Source organism: Botryllus schlosseri, chromosome 9 (assembly GCF_051294905.1).
Source record: "Botryllus schlosseri isolate E-star chromosome 9, Bs_hap1, whole genome shotgun sequence".
Lineage (NCBI taxonomy): Eukaryota > Metazoa > Chordata > Ascidiacea > Stolidobranchia > Styelidae > Botryllus > Botryllus schlosseri.
Window position 1 is genome coordinate 18,140,057 of NC_137244.1, and position 17,934 is coordinate 18,157,990.

Consider the following 17,934-nt stretch of genomic DNA (forward strand, 5'->3'; position numbering starts at 1 on the left):
CGGTAGGTGACCTCACGGCCGTATCGCAACTCCGTCGTCAAAGCATCTCGATGGTGCAGGCATCTTTCGTTTATTTGAAATCAAAAAGAGGCGTTTCTTACACGATGTAAGATTTAACATCATCATGAAAACTAAATGATGGAACACATATTTCATCATACTATTGAACGTAAGGAAATATTACATACAGCACAAATTTGAAAGAATGTCTTCATTAAATGCAAGCAGGCCTATTATAATCTCGTCAATGTTGTTTCAATCTTTGGAAAGGCATCTTTCGTATAATTGAAAATAAAGAGACGTTTCTTGAACTTTTTGCGAACTAACATCATCATGAGGCATAGTGTTACAAACGTATTTGATCGCATTATTGACTGTAAATTAAATTTTGATGGTGCAGGCGAAAAAGAATATCATATCTCTCTCTCTAGTGCCCGATGTCACAGTCTTCTTCGATGTTAATCATTCTTCGTCTGTCTTTCTTGCTCCTCGGATCTTTTTTTTGTCGCCGTAAGAACAGCGACGCGGCACCCATATTATCCTCCGACAGCGGTACTTGAACCCCGGCAGCTGACGCTCACCACCACGCTATCTCTTCCGATTGCATTGCGATAGTGTTCATTTGTCATTGGAATCAGACCAAATATCAAAATAGCACTATATATTTCCAATTCAATCCAATTTATTGCTTCAATTTTCATCAGTTCAATACACCACAAGACTGCGATAATATGATAGATAGGAATCCACTGATTGATGACAAGCAAGGCTACTGCAAGTCGTTCCGACACCCTATCAAATAGCACTTGTATCCAATAGATAGTATCCAATAGATAATAATGCTTATCAATGAATGAATTCAAATCCTATGGGTTCTATTATTATGGTCACCGAAATCAATTGCATTTACGCGTTTCCAAAATTACTTCCCCAGTGTATGTCATTATATTTACAGGCATATATAGGTAGGATATTTGAAGATTTCCTCTGGGAAGGTCTTGCAGCCGTCCCTAGCAACTCGTTCATTTCCTATGCACAAATAGATGATCGCTGGATAAGTATGGCGTATATATTTGCAGAACAATAATTCAAAATGTAAAGCCTTGACTAGCATCAACAATCAACATTTCGAAAAAATACATTGTACAGATTGAGAAAATTCACATGCCACATATAACGGAAGTATGAAGTTTGTGTTAGTGATTGACTGACATCCAAGATTTCAAATATAAGGCTTACAGGCCAATATATCCGGTAACAGGATTTGTGAAGCTAGATAGAGGTTATGAATTTATGATAACTGCAAAAAACATTATCAACGCCCCGCTTAAGAAAGCTGGAGTGTGAGTAATGGGAACAGGTGAACCATCGATAAGGTGCAAGCAAAAACAACATTACATACCGCAATCAACTTCAGGCTAATTTGTTAGAAGAAACTACTTTCTAAAATTTCATTAGATTCATCGACATCTCAGTTGTGTAGAGCGGAAATCAGTCGATCACCAGTTTACCAGGATATAGGCAAGAAGGTAACTGGTCACGCAATAGATCAGACTTGTACTTGGGAAGTTCATTCTCAGCATAGGGGTCCCATTATATTGGCGATATATGTATGCTTATAACATCAGGTAGATGGGACTGCAGGTATAAGAACCCAATTATGAAAGTTTTCTGCATGGTCGGAATATATATATATCAGAGATTTCAATGCAAGTGAACTCATTTGCTAGTTGACTGCATACATTCATCGCTTCAACTAAACATTTTGCAACACGAGAATATAGAAACCAACAGTACGGTATTACGAAGGTTTAGCGGAATGAAAAAGAAAACGTAATTAAATTGCAATGAGCCCGATACAACACTTCCTAAAGGAACTGTGAGACAAGAATACTTGATTTCATAAAGTTCTGGTACGTACAGCGTTCACACACACCCTTCAAAGTGACGGGGCTCCCCAGTCCAATACTTGATTAGATTATGGTACTACACATGTACGCAATAAGTAATCATCTCGCTTCACCTGCTATGGCGCATCCATAATTGATATGTACTTGCAAAATTGTAATTAAATCTCACATATGCGTCAGGTATAGTGTGCAAATTACTGAAAGGATAAAACTAATAAAATGAACTGCATTAATCGACCGCTCGTAGAACAAGACGGCCTTCAGGAAGTCCCACATAATCATAACACAATGAAAGTCACAGAATGTAAAGTGCAAAATACATTTGATGATACGCATTGAAGAGTGAGTCTCCTCGGCTATACGAGATATGGCATAACTCACAGTACAATGAAGTTTAGCCGAAATGAAGAAATTGCTACACCGCTGAAGCTGCGAGAATTACAAGTGAATACAACGATACGGCACAAGCGTCCCACACAGTAAAAATTAACGAGGAATATGACCACAGCATAATTTGTTACGAGTCGTAATAGTATACGAGCTTATGAAGAAATATTGAAGTTAAATAAATTCGTAAACGGCACGGAAGCCTTTTGATTCGCAGGGAAGAATTAGTGTTGGATGAATGACAACTGATATGACGTTGATATTTTGCAGGACATTGCTTTTTTCGCTGCATAAAACTACAATAAATCAAATGCTATAGGAAAACTAACACTATAAATGAACAGTAAATGGAAAAAGTCTGGATAAGCAGGACAGAAAGTTAAACATGATCTTGAAGAATATCGTACTTTTACACACTCGCTGGTATTAATTATATTCTATTAGTAGTGATACATAGGGGGTGACTAGCTTCGTAAAATGACACAATAATCTTTAGGTAATTTTATAACTACTGATTAGGTTCAACTTGGATGCTGATTAAACCGGCCACTCCCAAGAAAACATACAATAATGAATGAAAGAGTTTCACTTCACTGAGGGAGTAACCAACATCAAAGTTGTTTCCCGATTTGAGAGTGACAACACATGATGTTAGCTGTAAATAATGCATTTAACAAGTTGACCAGAGATATTAAACCGCCGCTCACAAGCAGAATTGAAGCAGGGATGTGTCAAGGGGAAATAACTTAGAAAGACGTTAGTGTCGGGCAACACTGTTCTCATGTGGTACCTGCATATATTCAAAATTAGGGTTGCATCTAGGCATAGCCTACTATTACTGCAGTAGGTCACTTATTACATACTAACGCTATCAATGGTAATAGTGGAAACTTTGGAGTGTTGTCAATGGCCAATATCAATTTTAGTAAATGGCATGTTTGTTCGCAGAGAAATGTCTATGAATGATGGCAGTTAGATCTGTATACCGGATCACAATGTCAAGGACTATCCCAACAATGTCCCGCTAGTATGCTTTTGTAGAAAGATGAAACAGTTTGATCAAAAATGAAACACTGTTGGACGTGGAACGGATTGTAGCACCTCTGGCAAAGATACGCACACTCAATCTCACAGCATTACACTGCCGCGTTTAGAGTTAGAGCTTGCGAGAATCCTACAAAATACTGCAGCAGGAATACCCCTGCTGATCATCCGCGTTTTCCGACTTTAGATTCTCAACGGTTTCTTCGTCGTCACCAGTGTCGTCGGTATCTGACGAATGAGTTCGTTTTTTCTGTGCCGCCGTCGCCGCGATTACTCCTTCGAACCTTTGCAGCACCAGGCTCGTGACGGAGCCGAACATTTCGGCGACATTTTCGCTCGTGTACGCGCTGACTTCGTGGAAGGGAATACTCAACTCGTCCGCGAGCTGTAGGAAACAAATCGATTGTCGTGACGTAATCAAATTTCACTGGAAGGATACATGGCGAGCGAAATCCGGCCGTGGGATAATGGAAAGCGTCGAGTGAGCGCATGATTGATACGAAATGAAAGTATTGCAGAGACTGTCGTCGCGTGTTATTGCGATGCGTTTGACTTCAAATCGATGTCATTGTGCTGTATAGCACTACAGCACTACTGAATGATTCACGAATATGGCATAATGTCGGTATAATATGATGACATATACAAAATAATGTTATTGATTTTGATATACTAATGCTGGTGATCATCACTCCTGCAGACTTGGACAACTGGAAAACTTTTTACCTTCTCAGAATTACATTAGAATTATAGCTAACGGTATACATGATTTTCCAAATTCAGCTTAGAATTAGAATTATAGATACACAATATTTTTCCAAATTAGATTATAATATGAATTATCCAATTTGAGAAAACTTGGAAATTGAATCAACTTCGGTTCATATCAAACCCGTCTTCATTCTCATAAACATGAAAATGGCGAATGTGTATACTGTCAGAGTGTCTGCAGACCAAGCTTAGCATTTTCAGGAAAACTAGAAATTAGATTACCGACATATCGGTCTAATTAAACTATTATCTAGCTGTCCAAGACTGCTCCCATGCATGTACCTCAAGTTTTTTTAATAATTGATACAGAATATGCTAATAGCCAGTGTATTGGCTCCAATCCGCCTACATCAGAGCAATATGCGGCGTCAGACACGCCAATTTGGTAATTTTGAAAATATCCGAAAATACAGTTTTCATTCAAACACATATACTAAGGTGATAATTGACACTTTCAAGTTTCTTGCAATCACGATTAGGGGAGCACAGAACCGCCAAACGTACTCTGAGCGGCGATTACAAACTTCTCTAAATTATATTGTGGATTTGTGGCATACTCATGAAATGATAGAGAAATCGAGAGGCGACCCAGAGGATCCAACATCACCGCATTTTTAAACAGTAGGATGGGAGAATGAAATAATCATGATAAAGGCGCCGAGTTGGCCTTGGGGTACGGCTTGCTGATCTCGCAAGGCACGAGTAAGTTTCTAAGGCTGGCCGAGGTTTGTTATGACTTTAAATAGTAATACAAAGCATGTAACCTCATTTCCCGATTTGCTTGTGACTTCACGGCCATCCTCCCGGTCATTTTTGTTTGCCACAAGAATAACACTGACATCTTCATCGCCAAACTAAATAAAAACACAATTGTATAATCTCTATTGAAACTTTTCATAGCACAAACAATCACCTCTTTGATGTCAGCGAGCCACGTCCGTACATTAGTGAACGATGTCTCGTCGGTGATGTCATAAGCGAGAATGATGCCCTTGAGAAAAACACAGACAAAATGAGTGTTTGGGATCGAGGCATAAAACATGTAATTGTTCTACCTGGGCCTTTTTGAAATATTGTCTCGTAATGCTTCGGTATCTCTCTTGCCCGGCAGTGTCCCTGAAAATTGAAATATTACTTACGTTGCTGATAAACCTCAGAGAAAAGTAGCAGTAGCCGAAGCGACAGTGGTAATAACAATTAAACTGTATGGCGATTAGTGTCAAAACTTGATATAGTAACACCATGAAAAATGACTGCAAAACGGCCTTGTTTAGGAAAATGCTTACTCTTCAAATCATAGAGAAGCAGCAACAGGTTACTCACCAAATTTGTATACGAACTCTGACACCATTCACTACCATGGTCTTCATCTTGAAATCAATTCCTGTACAACGAAAAAGGTACCAATAAATAAGTGAAATCACAAAAGTATATAACAAGGTTGTATGTGGTACGTGACAGGCTACCATGTCAGTATCTGAATGGTCGAGAGTAAGTAGTAAATATCAGGCCCATATTTACCTATATAAAATTTACGTTTATTGGCCGGTAGAATAATGACATGTTTTCTTCTGTTTGTTATGAACAGGCTTGTGTTTACGATGCTCAAATAGATACCGTCACACAGAAAGGCAGTCATGCCGCTGACATATTTCAACATAAAAATACAATTCAGGAAATGAAGGACAGAAATATAGCATGCAAAAAGGCAGATTGACTCAATCTGTTCCCCATGACATGCATCCGGGAAATCACAGCAGCCCTGTCAATTTTGAGCTAACCCGACAACCAATAATCTCATTTCACCATCAAAAGCAATATGGCATACAATAATCGATACGCAAATATTCATTATTCGTTTGCAGTAATTACACTTGAAGCCATTTAGAAAAGTTCTACAGATTGATATCTATGCCTTGACAGCGACAAATTTTAATTTCACCAATCTTCGCAATGGATATGTAGTGATTTTTAATATGAGTTAGGCCCAGTATAAAACTTTGCGGACCGTTTTCTAACAACGTTCAAGATATTTTAATCCATCTACTTAACACCTGGCGCAGTAGCCTAGCTGTATATATCTGTATGGATATCGGTTTTGGGTGCACTGATCTTCACTGGATCTATAGATTATACCGCACCCTGCCATCCGATAAGTATGACTACATTGACTAAATATCTATCAGTAGAATCGGAAGGTGACACTGCGTTAGCGAAACTACAGAAGCCCACATACTTCATATAATCGATACATACCAATAGTACAGACGTGGCTGTACCGAAATTCATTATCACAGAATCGTTGCAATAAGCACGTCTTCCCAACCCCGGTGTCCCCGAGGATCATAATCCGAAATAGGGCATCATAATCGCGATCCATGGCAATGAACTTTACGACACCAAACTATCTAAGAATATATACATCTGAAGTATAAAGCTGTTGCTGCAAAGCGTAGGGTTAGAAGTTTAGAAGTCGAAATATAAATGCATCCTATCTAGGAATAGTAGACAGCATGAGGACTGTCCTTGGTCATTTGCAGGGTCAATTCTGGGATATTTGCGAAGGAGGGTTGGTGCGACTGATTGGAAGATTAGGACAGTTTGCTCATAAAATACAGATCTGCAGTTCTAATATAATTGCTTTTTCCCACTCCCTTTTCAAAATCCAAATTTTGAATTTTTATTATGATGGAAATAGAAATTTCAGATTTGCTACCCTAGTCATTCCGAAATCTTAATTATATTTTATTTTTTAAGATTCACAGTCAAATTCACGAGCCAATCGTCTTTCACAGGTGGTGAAAGTAGCTATTAATGATACTCAAGTAGAAGCAGAAACCTTAATTTCTAATCAATTACAAGTAGAATTACCAACTTGTAAAATTACTTGGAGTAGAAAATGAATGGTCTTAGAAGTAGCCAGCCAAATAGTTTGAATAAGACCAGGCATCATAGCTATGTTTGTTAGTGTGACGCTAGTAAGAGTATTTCAAATTGCAAGATGGGTCTTTGTGACATGGTATATGCAGAATGACTATAGCTTCAAGTAGACGCAATTTATAATCAGTTATATCGCAATCACAATCAGAAGCTACATTGCCTGGTTTCTATGACAATTTGAGTAATAAACGTGACGCAAACTCTACTTTCTACTTGACAAAATTTCCAATTAGTTTGGCTTTGGAAACTGTTGATGTAGAAGTGGAATAAACTTTCCACGTACAACTACTTTGTACTTTAAGTCAAGGTATTCATTTACTGCTGTCCTTATTCCGCAGATTTCCACTATTATTAGTTGGCATGTGGCGTCAAAACATAGCGATTATCCTTATTGTGTACATGGCTAAAGCTCATATCAAGGAAAAATACCACGATAAGATAAAATGGATTCAGAATTTGTTTTCATTTGGGAATGATGTCGCAACACTTGAAAATTTCAACTCGAAAGATTTGGATTTTGTAAGGGGAGCGTAATTATCGTGGAACCTCTCAAGTAGCGACGTTTGCTCATATTGAAACATCTCAAAATTTGAACATTAATCTATATTCAGATATGGCCCAACGGGATGTAGATCTGAATTTTGACAGTGGGGAGAAAAGTCTAGTCTAGTCTACTTTCTCATCCACAAAGATATCAACGTCACAAATTAGGGTTTCCCATGATCATGTCTATATCTACTTATAATTATTATAGGATTAAGGATTAGTTCGAGTTATTACGAAATTAGGGTCAGATTTGTGTAAAACTATAGGGTTGGGGTTTAGGCTTAGTTAGGGTATTGTAATATTAGGTTGGAGTATCGTACATTTGGATTCTGCAATAATGACGGGACAAAACACTTTAATAAAATTTGTACTGTACACCAGAGAGAGAGAGAGAGAGAGATATGGTATTCTTTTTCGCCTGCACCATTGAGATGCTTTGACGACGGAGATGCGATACGGCCTTTATAGTAAGGTCATCTAGTCTGCACCCCCGGTTTTTTCTCCTCCATGCTATCCTTGATTGCTGAGCGCCTATAGCAGGATAGCCGCGGATACCGGTTTTCGAGTCTTTGGTCTGACCCGGCCGGGGATCGAACCCACGACCTACCGATCGAGAAGCCGGACGCACAACCATTACACTATCTCGCTCGGTGAGCTCGCCAGATGTTCTTAATGTGCGCCTCGCCGCACCAAACCTTGAGGATACTAAATACTTTGGATAATTGGGAGGTGGCGGGCTCGCCTGGTCATAGCTCGAATATAGCAACAACAGGCATGGCTTCAGCTTCGACTGACGCCCCTGGCTAATTGCTATAAGTCAATCCTGCTGGGCTGAATAGAGGGAAATATGAATTTTAAACTAAAGTCGTTCCTGATTCAGGCACTTACAATGGACCTCTTGGAAAGCTATTCGCAACATCCATTGGTCGTTCATGACGGAAAGCACCCAGACCGAACTGCCCAAATCTTAATGTTACATTTTTGTGACTTCACTGAGATTGAGAAGCACTTAACTCACCACTGTTGCCAGTTAATTATTACTAATCTTCGGCGTTGAGTAATCTATACACCAATCTCATCGATATCATATAATTTTCGGATATGCAAATCCGAATGCATCCAGACCCGGTATTTTCATTGTCCAGAACAGATAGACAGTTAGCTCATTTCCTTTTGTGGTTAAAGGTCAACTGCATCTTCATAGACAACTTTGCGGAATCATGTTCAGAATTTTTTTACATACCGAAATTGCCGACTTTCCGTATTTCAAACTAATCGGAAATTGCCGTAATTTGGACCGAAAATCCCAATATTGGTATGTTTACAGAAAAAGCGGAATGTTCATTGTGACGTCATGTAGTTGACATCTCTTCCGGCCGCTGCATATGTATGCTATAGGGTTGGCGGACTTGCAGTAGCAGGGCGCTTATTTTAGTTAGTTATGGCGGAGGTTTCGCTTGTAATGGATTCACCAGGCGAGTCCGAGTATTCAGATGTCGAATGTAAGTATGCTTTTTCCTCTCACTTACGAAGTAATGTTGAAACGAGGACACGTTTCAAGTGTTGATGTGCTCGATCCCATATCAGTGGAACTTCTTGCTGCTCCGAAAACGAGGGGTCGTTTGAGTATGATTATTGATGACTATAACCTAAGGATGTTAGTGATATATAGTATGATCAGCCTAGCTTGTTCAGCTTAAGCCGCTTGTCTAGACCAAATGAAATACACCGGTATGTGTAATGTGGTGGAGAACCTCCTTCAGTTATTAATCTTGGTATTATCAATTACAGTTGAGAGGATGGAGGTTGCCAACTTATGCAAACTATCAGGGGAGAGTTGAAGTGCTGCAAACAGGTCCCTCGAGCAACGAATGAATTATTAGTGCATCACAGCATTATCAGGATTTCAATCAAGAGTATGTATTGGAGATTGTCTCGCTATATTATCAACAGGAATATTGTCATATAATTATAACATCCAGTTTGATGCATGAGCGAATGAGTCTCATTCACATGAAATGTTGAGTCGGGTGCCAAATAATTACCCGTCAGTAACACAACAATTACGCTTTTCAGGAAGCTGAGAAAAACTGTACACGGAAATTTTGTTGGCTGGCCACTGGGATTCTGCAACAAAAGCCAACGAAAAATCCTGTATGCGCATCCGATCAAATCCAGTACTTGTATTTATCTATACCATGTTTATTATCAATGTTCATGGACCGAATAAATTCTCTCTCTCTCTCTCTCAAAGGATTTCAATTTTACAATGCTTCGTGAAGGAATAGTTGTATTGAAAATAATAAATGCAACATAACCAATCCATCAACAGTACTACTGTGTCAGGGAGAGAAATATAGAGTTTTGTGTCCAGCAATAGCTTCTTTCAACTAATTTTGACGATGCCGTTTGTCGAATGAGGATGAATCATCACAATAGACTTGGTCGCTTCGGCCGTTTCTGGTCTTGCTTTAATGAATGCGTCAACTTCATCATTGCATGAATCTAGAGCAGGAGTAAAAATATCACTGAGTTTTATAACAAAGTCGAATCGAAGGCAGTAGACCTATATCAAATGCTGTTCGGAAGTATCATAAAAATGAAGGATTGCCAGCTGCATCCTACCTAACTTTACGACTATTATGATGATAGTGATAAGTTTTCATCTTTTACTGAGCTGTCAATATTGATAGGCTCAGTCACAGATATCTGACACTCCTCATTCAATAACTAAAGTAACTAATATGATTACATGACCGCACATGTACCGTACACAAAAAGAAGTGTATTTTCAAAAGTAATAGCAACTCTTCCATTAATAGGAGGTCAGCGATATATAACCATTATACGTCATGAAGTCAGCAGGTTATGAACTCCCTTTATAGTAACTAATGCATTTATAGATCTTTTTTTCTTAATTGATTTTCAAGTGTTTTTATTTCAGACTATGTACACTTCTACTTACAAGTTTTTCAAGGCATACATATTTCAGTTATTTGCACATGCACGTGAGTGTAAACAATAATAATACTTCGATGACTACCATACCACAATCAATACTACTATAAGCGGTTAGTTACACTCTTACAAAACTATAGCTGACACAGTACATTTTCACTTACCGATTTCGGACACTTTGTATAGCTTTAGAAGTGCGTTCCTCTGACATTACCACAATTTCACTGGTGCGTGGAAATAAAATATGAACGGCACTACTGCAGTACGTCGGCAAGAGTTGCCCGTGTTCAGTAGTCAGTTTTCTTGCGTGTTGCGTATCTCGGATACTTCATTGAAGCAAGATACTTGTTAGTGATTCGCATTTGAAAATGACTCTGCCTTTGGTTGTCTATAAGTCCGCACTTTTGGTCTTAATGGCGTCGGTCGCCTGTCGGTATATGGATGGGTTTTGGCAGCGATTTCAATGCATTGTAGGTACGGCATATTGCGTATTGGACCAACCATACGCGACATAACATCTGACTCTATGAATTATCTCCTTCACAGCTTTCATGATCCCACTCAAAGACCAAAATCCACAGCAAATCTAATCCCACCTAACAGCCAACAGAAATAACAAGGACTTTTGTTGTGTCAACTACTTGACGTCATTTCACGGCTGGGTGATTTCGTTTCCGTTTTCCGGAATTTCGATTTGTAATTCAAATTACTTGAAAACTATCAGGTAATTTCAATTTTCATTATTTTATTCATATTCCTAACCACATAATGTACGAAATAAGGTGAAGTCATTTTGAAGATGCAGTTGACCTTTAAAATCAAACAAACCTTTAATATGCTTTTTTTTTAAGTGGAATAATATATTCTGTTTCAAACAGAATAGCCCTGTTTGGTGATTTATTCTACACATACCGATTTTCGCTGTAGCTAGATCGATTATTTCGACGAGCGTGTATCGCGAACAGCTTTCTTTCCTTTAGCGATTGTTGGAGTTGCGCTTTATACCTCCGTAAAGTGAGTTATCATAGAAATTGTTATTTCACGACAATTGTTAGTTGAAACGTCATAGGTTCTGTTATATACCAGCGTTGATTCTTCGTTATTTTTCGACAGCAAGCATGCAAATCTTCCTCAGAGCCAATCAGCTACATTGTGTGGAGGTTGAGTCTTCCGTCACAGCACTAGCTCTCAAGAATATTGTCGAGCGAAACGAAGGGATCCCCATAAGTGAACAGGTGAGACGGATTGATTTACGATGCGCTGAGATCATATCTTCATTTACGTAATGAGGCATTGAATGCGACCAAGCTTGGTTATTAAATTGTTACCAAGTCTTATCGCATTCATATAGCCTGATAACTCTTTTGAGTTTTGACATCTCTGGCTGGAATGTTGTAATGCAACCAGCAATATACTAAATATATCAATTGAGGTGACAAACCCTTGACAACACCTTCAGTCGATCTCCGAAGTACCCGTATATCGTATATTCATGCTGCAAATAAAATATGTTCATTGAGTCACTGAGTGTACCGTTGCACCCCATAGATCTGTGGTATCTAGGTCAGTCATCAAAACTTTTAAACCTTTTCATATTGTCAATACGATCATGCAGTCGCGTGGAGGTGGAATTTTAAATATGTAGTTGTCACTTGATATTAGGTGGAGGCAATGGGTCCAGAAATGATGCCGTGCAACAGTTTCATGGCATAGATAAGTGGGATGGTAAATTTTGAGAAAGTCTTGGCTCAAGTTTGAACACCGTGACTAAGTGATAATGTTTTTCACCCATACAATCTTGATTTAACCGTTTCGCACCGGCGTGTCTATTTTTCGACATGCCGGTACGAGAGAAGGGTGCCGTAATTAAAACCACGATATATTACATATTAATCGTGCTAGGTCGTTGTTGTTCATTTCTGTGAATAGATATTGTTCGTACAAGTTCATTGATACCTTGTTATTTGATATTTATTATATCGAAGACGTCAAAATCGTATATCAAACACCGTAGATAATATGTTGCAAAATGCACTGTGTCGGCAATTCGCGCGTCATTGACCACTCTCAGATAACGTTCTGTATGTTTCGTTCTAGCCGCCTTCGGGCATAGTTGTTTCATTATGTCAATAGCTAGTGTCCATACAAGTCCACACATATCTTCATATCTGATATTAGTTACATCTAAGCTGATCAAAAGCTATGTGATAGGCCGCGTGACAAAAATATCCGCCGAAGCATCATTTCGCAGACACGCGCGTTCCTCATACCCGCCATATACACTGTCGTTTAGTTGGTTTTATTCGTCATAACCAGCTGTAGTTTGTTGCTATGAATAGCGATTGTCAGTTTCTGTTTATATTGTGCTAAAGCAACTATACTAGTTAGATCTATGCCGCTCAAGGTTTCATTTGAAAACCGGGAAGCGAATTCCGTCAGACTACCGTACCCGCCTCAAGCACATGGCTGAATACCCGTCACATAACGTGAAATATATCGTGTTCTAATAGGCATACATCTTCATAGATTGTGTCTGTGAATTGTTGTTGTCTATATGATTCTAAATAACGGCTAATGGTAAAGTATAATTCGGAATACATACAATATTACTCAGCGATTATACCTACGCAAAAGCGTGCGTCTGTGTATACAAAGAGCTGTCGTACATCGATATATATCTTACGTTGTAGTAATGATAAGCATTTGCAGTAAATCATTATGGTATCATGGTATCATTATGGACTGTAAATATCCGTCTACGAACACTAAAATGACTAATATAGGGTCACAACAGTTAGAGTTATAAGCCTTCGAAGTTACCATACGCGCGCGCGAATCACGCGCCATGACTCACTCTGTCTGCGGTCTGCCGCGAGCTGACTAAAACGGTCGGCATTGTTTTGATTAGAAATTAGCGCCTGCTAGACGTAGACCGTCGACTCAGGGCTCTCTAGAACGATGAATTCTGAGCCTATACAATACACCAGACTGTATGGTCGTCGAATACCTATACTAAGGTTCATAAGGTATGCAATTTAGCATTTCTGTTTCCAACCAACGTTTTCACGGCTTGCTCTTGATATAAGTGGCCAGACACAGAGCTCGAAATGATTTGAGTGGCGCAATCGGATCCGCGTTGAAATTCTGAATCGAACGCTACCTTGTTTACCGGGCTCCAATCCCATTAAGGCACAGTTTTTCGATTTTGAAAATTGAAGTAAAATTTTTCGAAAATTGTAGCCGTTGCCATTCGGTTAAGAACGTATCCATTGCTCTGAAGTAGCATTACATTGACATTCTACTGATTTCTCAACTGCAGGTTTGCAGCTATGGCGGGAAGATCCTCGGTGACGAGCAATCTCTGCACGAACTCAAGCTAGAAGAGCTTTCAACTATCGATGTGACTCTGCGTCTTCTCGGAGGTAATCTGCCTTGAACCTAAAATCTTTACGAACAATATCTTCCATTCCGAATAATTCCTTCCAGGTAAAGTTCACGGATCGCTCGCCCGTGCTGGAAAGGTCAAGGGTCAAACACCGAAGGTTTGTACGACAGTATAAATTCCATCGTTCGACCGTGTGACACAAAGTGTTCATGCGACTTCCGTAGGTGGAAAAACAAGAGAAGAAAAAGCAGAAGACCGGCAGAGCCAAGAGAAGGATGCAATACAACAGACGCTTTGTCAATGTCGTGCAGACGTTCGGCCGTAAGAAGGGACCCAACTCTAACTCTTAAACGTTGAAAAGATGTAGCTTGAATAAATGCCTTCCGGCATGAATCATGGTTGGCAATGGGTTTGATGAGCGCAAGTTAGTTAGTTCAGATTCCGGAAGTGCAGGTGATGTTGTTAGCAAACTGACATAAGCACGAGTTGCACAGCATCCCAAAAGCCCATACATTGACTATATATTATCGATAACTGCAATCAACATAATTTCAGCATCAAAACTGTATGTAGCTAAAATAGATGGAAGGTGCTCAGATTCATAGCCAGACCCGACCCATATTATTGTTAGTTTGTTGCCGCACTCGCAAGTGTCAGTCATCGAGACGGTGGTTCTCAACTGGGGGGAGTGAAAGCAACTGAAGGGGGGCACCAAGAAGCGGTCAACTGAAAATTGTTTTTGCGCGTTTCTCAATATATATATTGAATTTCATATTTTTGAATTCTCATTGTTTGATGGCATGGCGGATGGCCATCAAACAATCTGTTGGGGTTGCTAGCATCCTGGTTGGATTTTGCGACATGACGATAAGGCAGTCGCAAAATTTTTCACAATTTTGAAGCAGGGCGTGTCTACAAAAATGTTGCGACCGCTGCATTGACAGGATTGTTAATTCTTGCGACGTCGCGTCGAAGTAGTAGGTAATAAGGGCACTAATATGTGACTCTAGGCTGGGAATATCTATATATTACTTCAGGTGTACAAATGTACCATTTTTAGTTTATTACATGTTCAATCGTAGCAGACTCCGAAAATCTGTTGAAATGAATGCTTTCAAGTTTTGGAAATGCGCCTTACGCTAGATATCATATATCGGTTTTATTGGTGTCGGCTGAAAACCCAATAATGATCGGGCTCTACTCAGGATGCCGCATCACAGACGTTCGATGTACTGCAAAACATTACTGAAAGTTTGAAACCATACACAAGTTATGGCTGGAGATGAGTGGTAATTCATTAAATGCATTGGAAGACTACATGGCGGGTCGTGTTGAATAAACGTTCAATATTTCAGTCATCTTGGGAAAAAGAGCACCCTTGGATTCTAGCTGCGATTCGGACCAAAGTAACAATTTGATCAATTTAGTAATGCGCGGAACCGATTCCCTGTTTTCGTAGTCCATAATGGCCGCATTCACACGACTCCACACTTTGTGCCTCTGCGCCGGGCACAGCAGATCACAGAACGGTGACTCTTCCGGCTTCTCAAAGGCAAGCAGGGCGAGCGCTCTTTCCATATCGGTGAGGCATTCTGGGCTTTCTTCACTCTGTTCGCATAGGCTGGTCTGAGCAAACTCGAGCGCTTCTTCTGTCTTGTGCAGTCGGATCAATTCGATAAGCTGCTGCAGTTGGAGATAGAACAGTAGTCCTCTGTTATCATCGAGAAGTTCTGGATGAAGTTCGTTGATCAAGGATATCGCTTCTGATATATTACCCTTCAATATCGAATCACGAATGCTGATTCTCTTATCGATCCCTTTCAAGCAATCGGCAGCACTTATTCCGGCCTCTGCTTCAAACTTTTCAGCGGCTTCCTTGTATCCTTCCGTTACAAGGTAGTCCATAATCAGCCTGTTCATTATTGCGGACTCAATGTGCATGTTCTCTATTTGTTCAACCCATTTGTCCCGGTCGCATTGATCAGGCTTGTCGTCATGCATGGTAATGTCCATCTTGACAAACAAACTACGCAGGAAAATCAAATATTAACTGAACATCAATAGCAATATCTGCGCATGAAAGGAAATATCGATATTACTGACATACTGAACATCTCGGTACGAATTCATCGCAGGGTTGTAATAACTCCAGTCATTTTTTTAGATATGGGAAAAGACTCGATTTGTACCGGAATGACTCGAGAAAATTGGGCTACACCTCTCAAAAGCAGAGGTGGCCATACTGGCCAACGTACATTGTTGGTACTCAAGTAAAAGTAGCAATATAAATTGACACTCAAGTACAAGTCAGTAATAAAGTAGAATTCTAGTCCTAGTTTTGCCCGAAACAACTCAAAACTGTGAGATAGAAGCAGTCTAAAATTCAAACTTGAGGAAGTTGTGCTAGAAGTAGAATTACCGTACCGTACTTCTATACTGACCATCTCTGGTTAAGAGTGAGACAAACGAGTATATCATGAACGCGATGATTGGTTTCACCCCAAACAGCGTTGTAAGAAACGACTCAAGACTGAACAGTATGACCTGAACGTGGACTCGAGTTCCAACACTATGGCTCGGAGTTGACCCTTTGCACTCGAACTTGACTCAAGACAAAACTATAGAAGTAACATTGATCGGGTAACCTGGCAGCACACTGGAAAGAGAAGTCTTAAAATTAAACGACGCATGTAGGCCTACACTTCTGCATCTTGATTCTATGTAGAAAAAATCAAAACATTTTTGAACAAAAGAAAAACACATGGAATACAAGTGTCACGAATTCGATTCACAGTTTTTAGCACCATGGTTAAAATAAGATAAAGATTGAATTAATATTTATGTCATGGCCAGTTCATACCAGGATACAATTTCATTTATTCTTTCCTCGACGTTAATCTGGGCCTTCCATTCGAATGCAACTTTCGTCCTGAAAGTTTCATGCGGAATAGTACACGCGTAATTCTCAATTTTGCGCAACAGAGTTTCTCGGTGACACATTACTTGCAGCATTACATCGGCAAGTGACAGTACTGTACTGTGAATGTCAATGGGCGGTGGAGATGTGGATGAACCGATTGAAATAGAAGATGTGTTGGACTCGATAAGCACGCGTTCCATTGACTGACTACATACAACAATTCTGCAGTGGCATATTCGTTGGTTCTCAATGCAGTTCCGAAGAGTAGCTAATGATGGATTCAAGTTTCGATAGAGTTTTAGAATTATCTTCTTTTTTATCCCCGGGGACACGGAATCAAGTTTAGTATTTTCCAAATCCGCCGATACACAGCTATCAAGTAGCTTCAAAGTATTTTGTAGGGTTTCAAAAGCTGGTTTGCTCTCGGTTTCATATTTCTTCCACAACTCCCCATGTTTCTTCACACCTTTAAGATAGTTTTTAATCCCAGTATTTAGATTATCCATCCTTGAAGTCACCACGGTACGGTGGTTAAAATTTAATTAAAATGACGCCATATTAATATTCCTTGAAAAATAATGATTTGAAGTGATGAATAACAGCGGATGAAATCGCATCTTCTCTGGAAGCATGCATATTTTTGTAGCATGGCAAGCTCGTGTTCGTTATTATTACTTGGAAGCTTATATTGCCCAAACTCAATGATTATTGAGACATCAAAGGACATAACGCTATGGCATTATATAATATGAATTGACTCCTACTTTGCTGTCTGCCTGGTTGTGATCAATTCAATGCTAAAGCTTTTGCCGTTAAATGGAACCACTTACAGTTCAATACCAAGAATGAAAGAAACAGTACAGCATGCTACGCTTTGTATCACTACGCAATGCGAGCAGATGTATAAGATACATGCCGATCGGTATCCACATCGACATCGGCCTATATACTGGTATTCATTGTGTACAAATATTTAAATTATGAAGTCAAGCTATGTTTGAATAAACAAGCAACGATATTTAATGCTTCTCACTGGAGTTACATAAATATCGAATCCTTCAGCCCCCTAATCC

General features: G+C 39.5%; 3 protein-coding genes and 1 long non-coding RNA gene across 5 annotated transcripts; 1 reads left to right on the plus strand and 3 right to left on the minus strand.

Moving 5' to 3' along the window:
- Window positions 1–1,050: 1,050 nt before the first annotated feature.
- On the minus strand, window positions 1,051–7,230 carry LOC145447299 (ras-related protein Rab-15-like). The gene is made up of 6 exons (XM_080325734.1): window positions 6,369–7,230; window positions 5,436–5,496; window positions 5,168–5,228; window positions 5,026–5,103; window positions 4,877–4,966; window positions 1,051–3,726 (listed from the first exon to the last, which is right to left on the minus strand). Exons 1-6 carry the CDS (start codon window positions 6,490–6,492, stop codon window positions 3,472–3,474), a joined length of 669 nt encoding a protein of 222 aa, XP_080181860.1. The 5' UTR covers window positions 6,493–7,230; the 3' UTR covers window positions 1,051–3,471.
- Window positions 7,231–9,871: 2,641 nt separating this feature from the next.
- Window positions 9,872–11,377, minus strand: LOC145447378 (uncharacterized). Its single transcript, XR_013917544.1, has 2 exons — window positions 10,721–11,377; window positions 9,872–10,103 (listed from the first exon to the last, which is right to left on the minus strand). It is a non-coding gene; the product is annotated as an uncharacterized LOC145447378 (long non-coding RNA).
- Window positions 11,378–11,523: 146 nt separating this feature from the next.
- Window positions 11,524–14,337, plus strand: LOC145447375 (ubiquitin-like FUBI-ribosomal protein eS30 fusion protein). Of its 2 annotated transcripts, none has more exons than XM_080325799.1 (5): window positions 11,524–11,570; window positions 11,670–11,791; window positions 13,876–13,978; window positions 14,043–14,098; window positions 14,166–14,337. In XM_080325799.1, the coding sequence occupies exons 2-5, from the start codon at window positions 11,675–11,677 to the stop codon at window positions 14,289–14,291; spliced, it is 402 nt and encodes a 133-aa protein (XP_080181925.1). In that variant the 5' UTR covers window positions 11,524–11,570; window positions 11,670–11,674; the 3' UTR covers window positions 14,292–14,337. The 2 variants fall into 2 exon arrangements, with proteins under 2 accessions (XP_080181925.1, XP_080181926.1); XM_080325800.1 differs by having other exon boundaries at window positions 11,557–11,606.
- A 644-nt stretch (window positions 14,338–14,981) lies between these two features.
- Window positions 14,982–17,781, minus strand: LOC145447374 (glucose-induced degradation protein 8 homolog). The gene has a single exon (XM_080325798.1). It carries the CDS (start codon window positions 15,952–15,954, stop codon window positions 15,256–15,258), a length of 699 nt encoding a protein of 232 aa, XP_080181924.1. The 5' UTR covers window positions 15,955–17,781; the 3' UTR covers window positions 14,982–15,255.
- Window positions 17,782–17,934: the final 153 nt, after the last annotated feature.

Bases quoted from the DNA above. Each gene is read 5' to 3' on its own strand.
- LOC145447299 (XM_080325734.1), bottom strand. From the start codon at position 6,492: ATGGATCGCGATTATGATGCCCTATTTCGGATTATGATCCTCGGGGAC. The intron at 5,497-6,368 runs GTATGTATCGAT...TTCGTTGTACAG, and splicing joins CAGCCACGTCTGTACTATTG to GAATTGATTTCAAGATGAAG. The intron at 5,229-5,435 runs GTGAGTAACCTG...TTCAATTTTCAG, and splicing joins AGAGTTCGTATACAAATTTG to GGACACTGCCGGGCAAGAGA.
- LOC145447375 (XM_080325799.1), top strand. From the start codon at position 11,675: ATGCAAATCTTCCTCAGAGCCAATCAGCTACATTGTGTGGAGGTTGAG. The intron at 11,792-13,875 runs GTGAGACGGATT...TCTCAACTGCAG, and splicing joins GGATCCCCATAAGTGAACAG to GTTTGCAGCTATGGCGGGAA. The intron at 13,979-14,042 runs GTAATCTGCCTT...AATTCCTTCCAG, and splicing joins GACTCTGCGTCTTCTCGGAG to GTAAAGTTCACGGATCGCTC.
- LOC145447374 (XM_080325798.1), bottom strand. From the start codon at position 15,954: ATGGACATTACCATGCATGACGACAAGCCTGATCAATGCGACCGGGAC.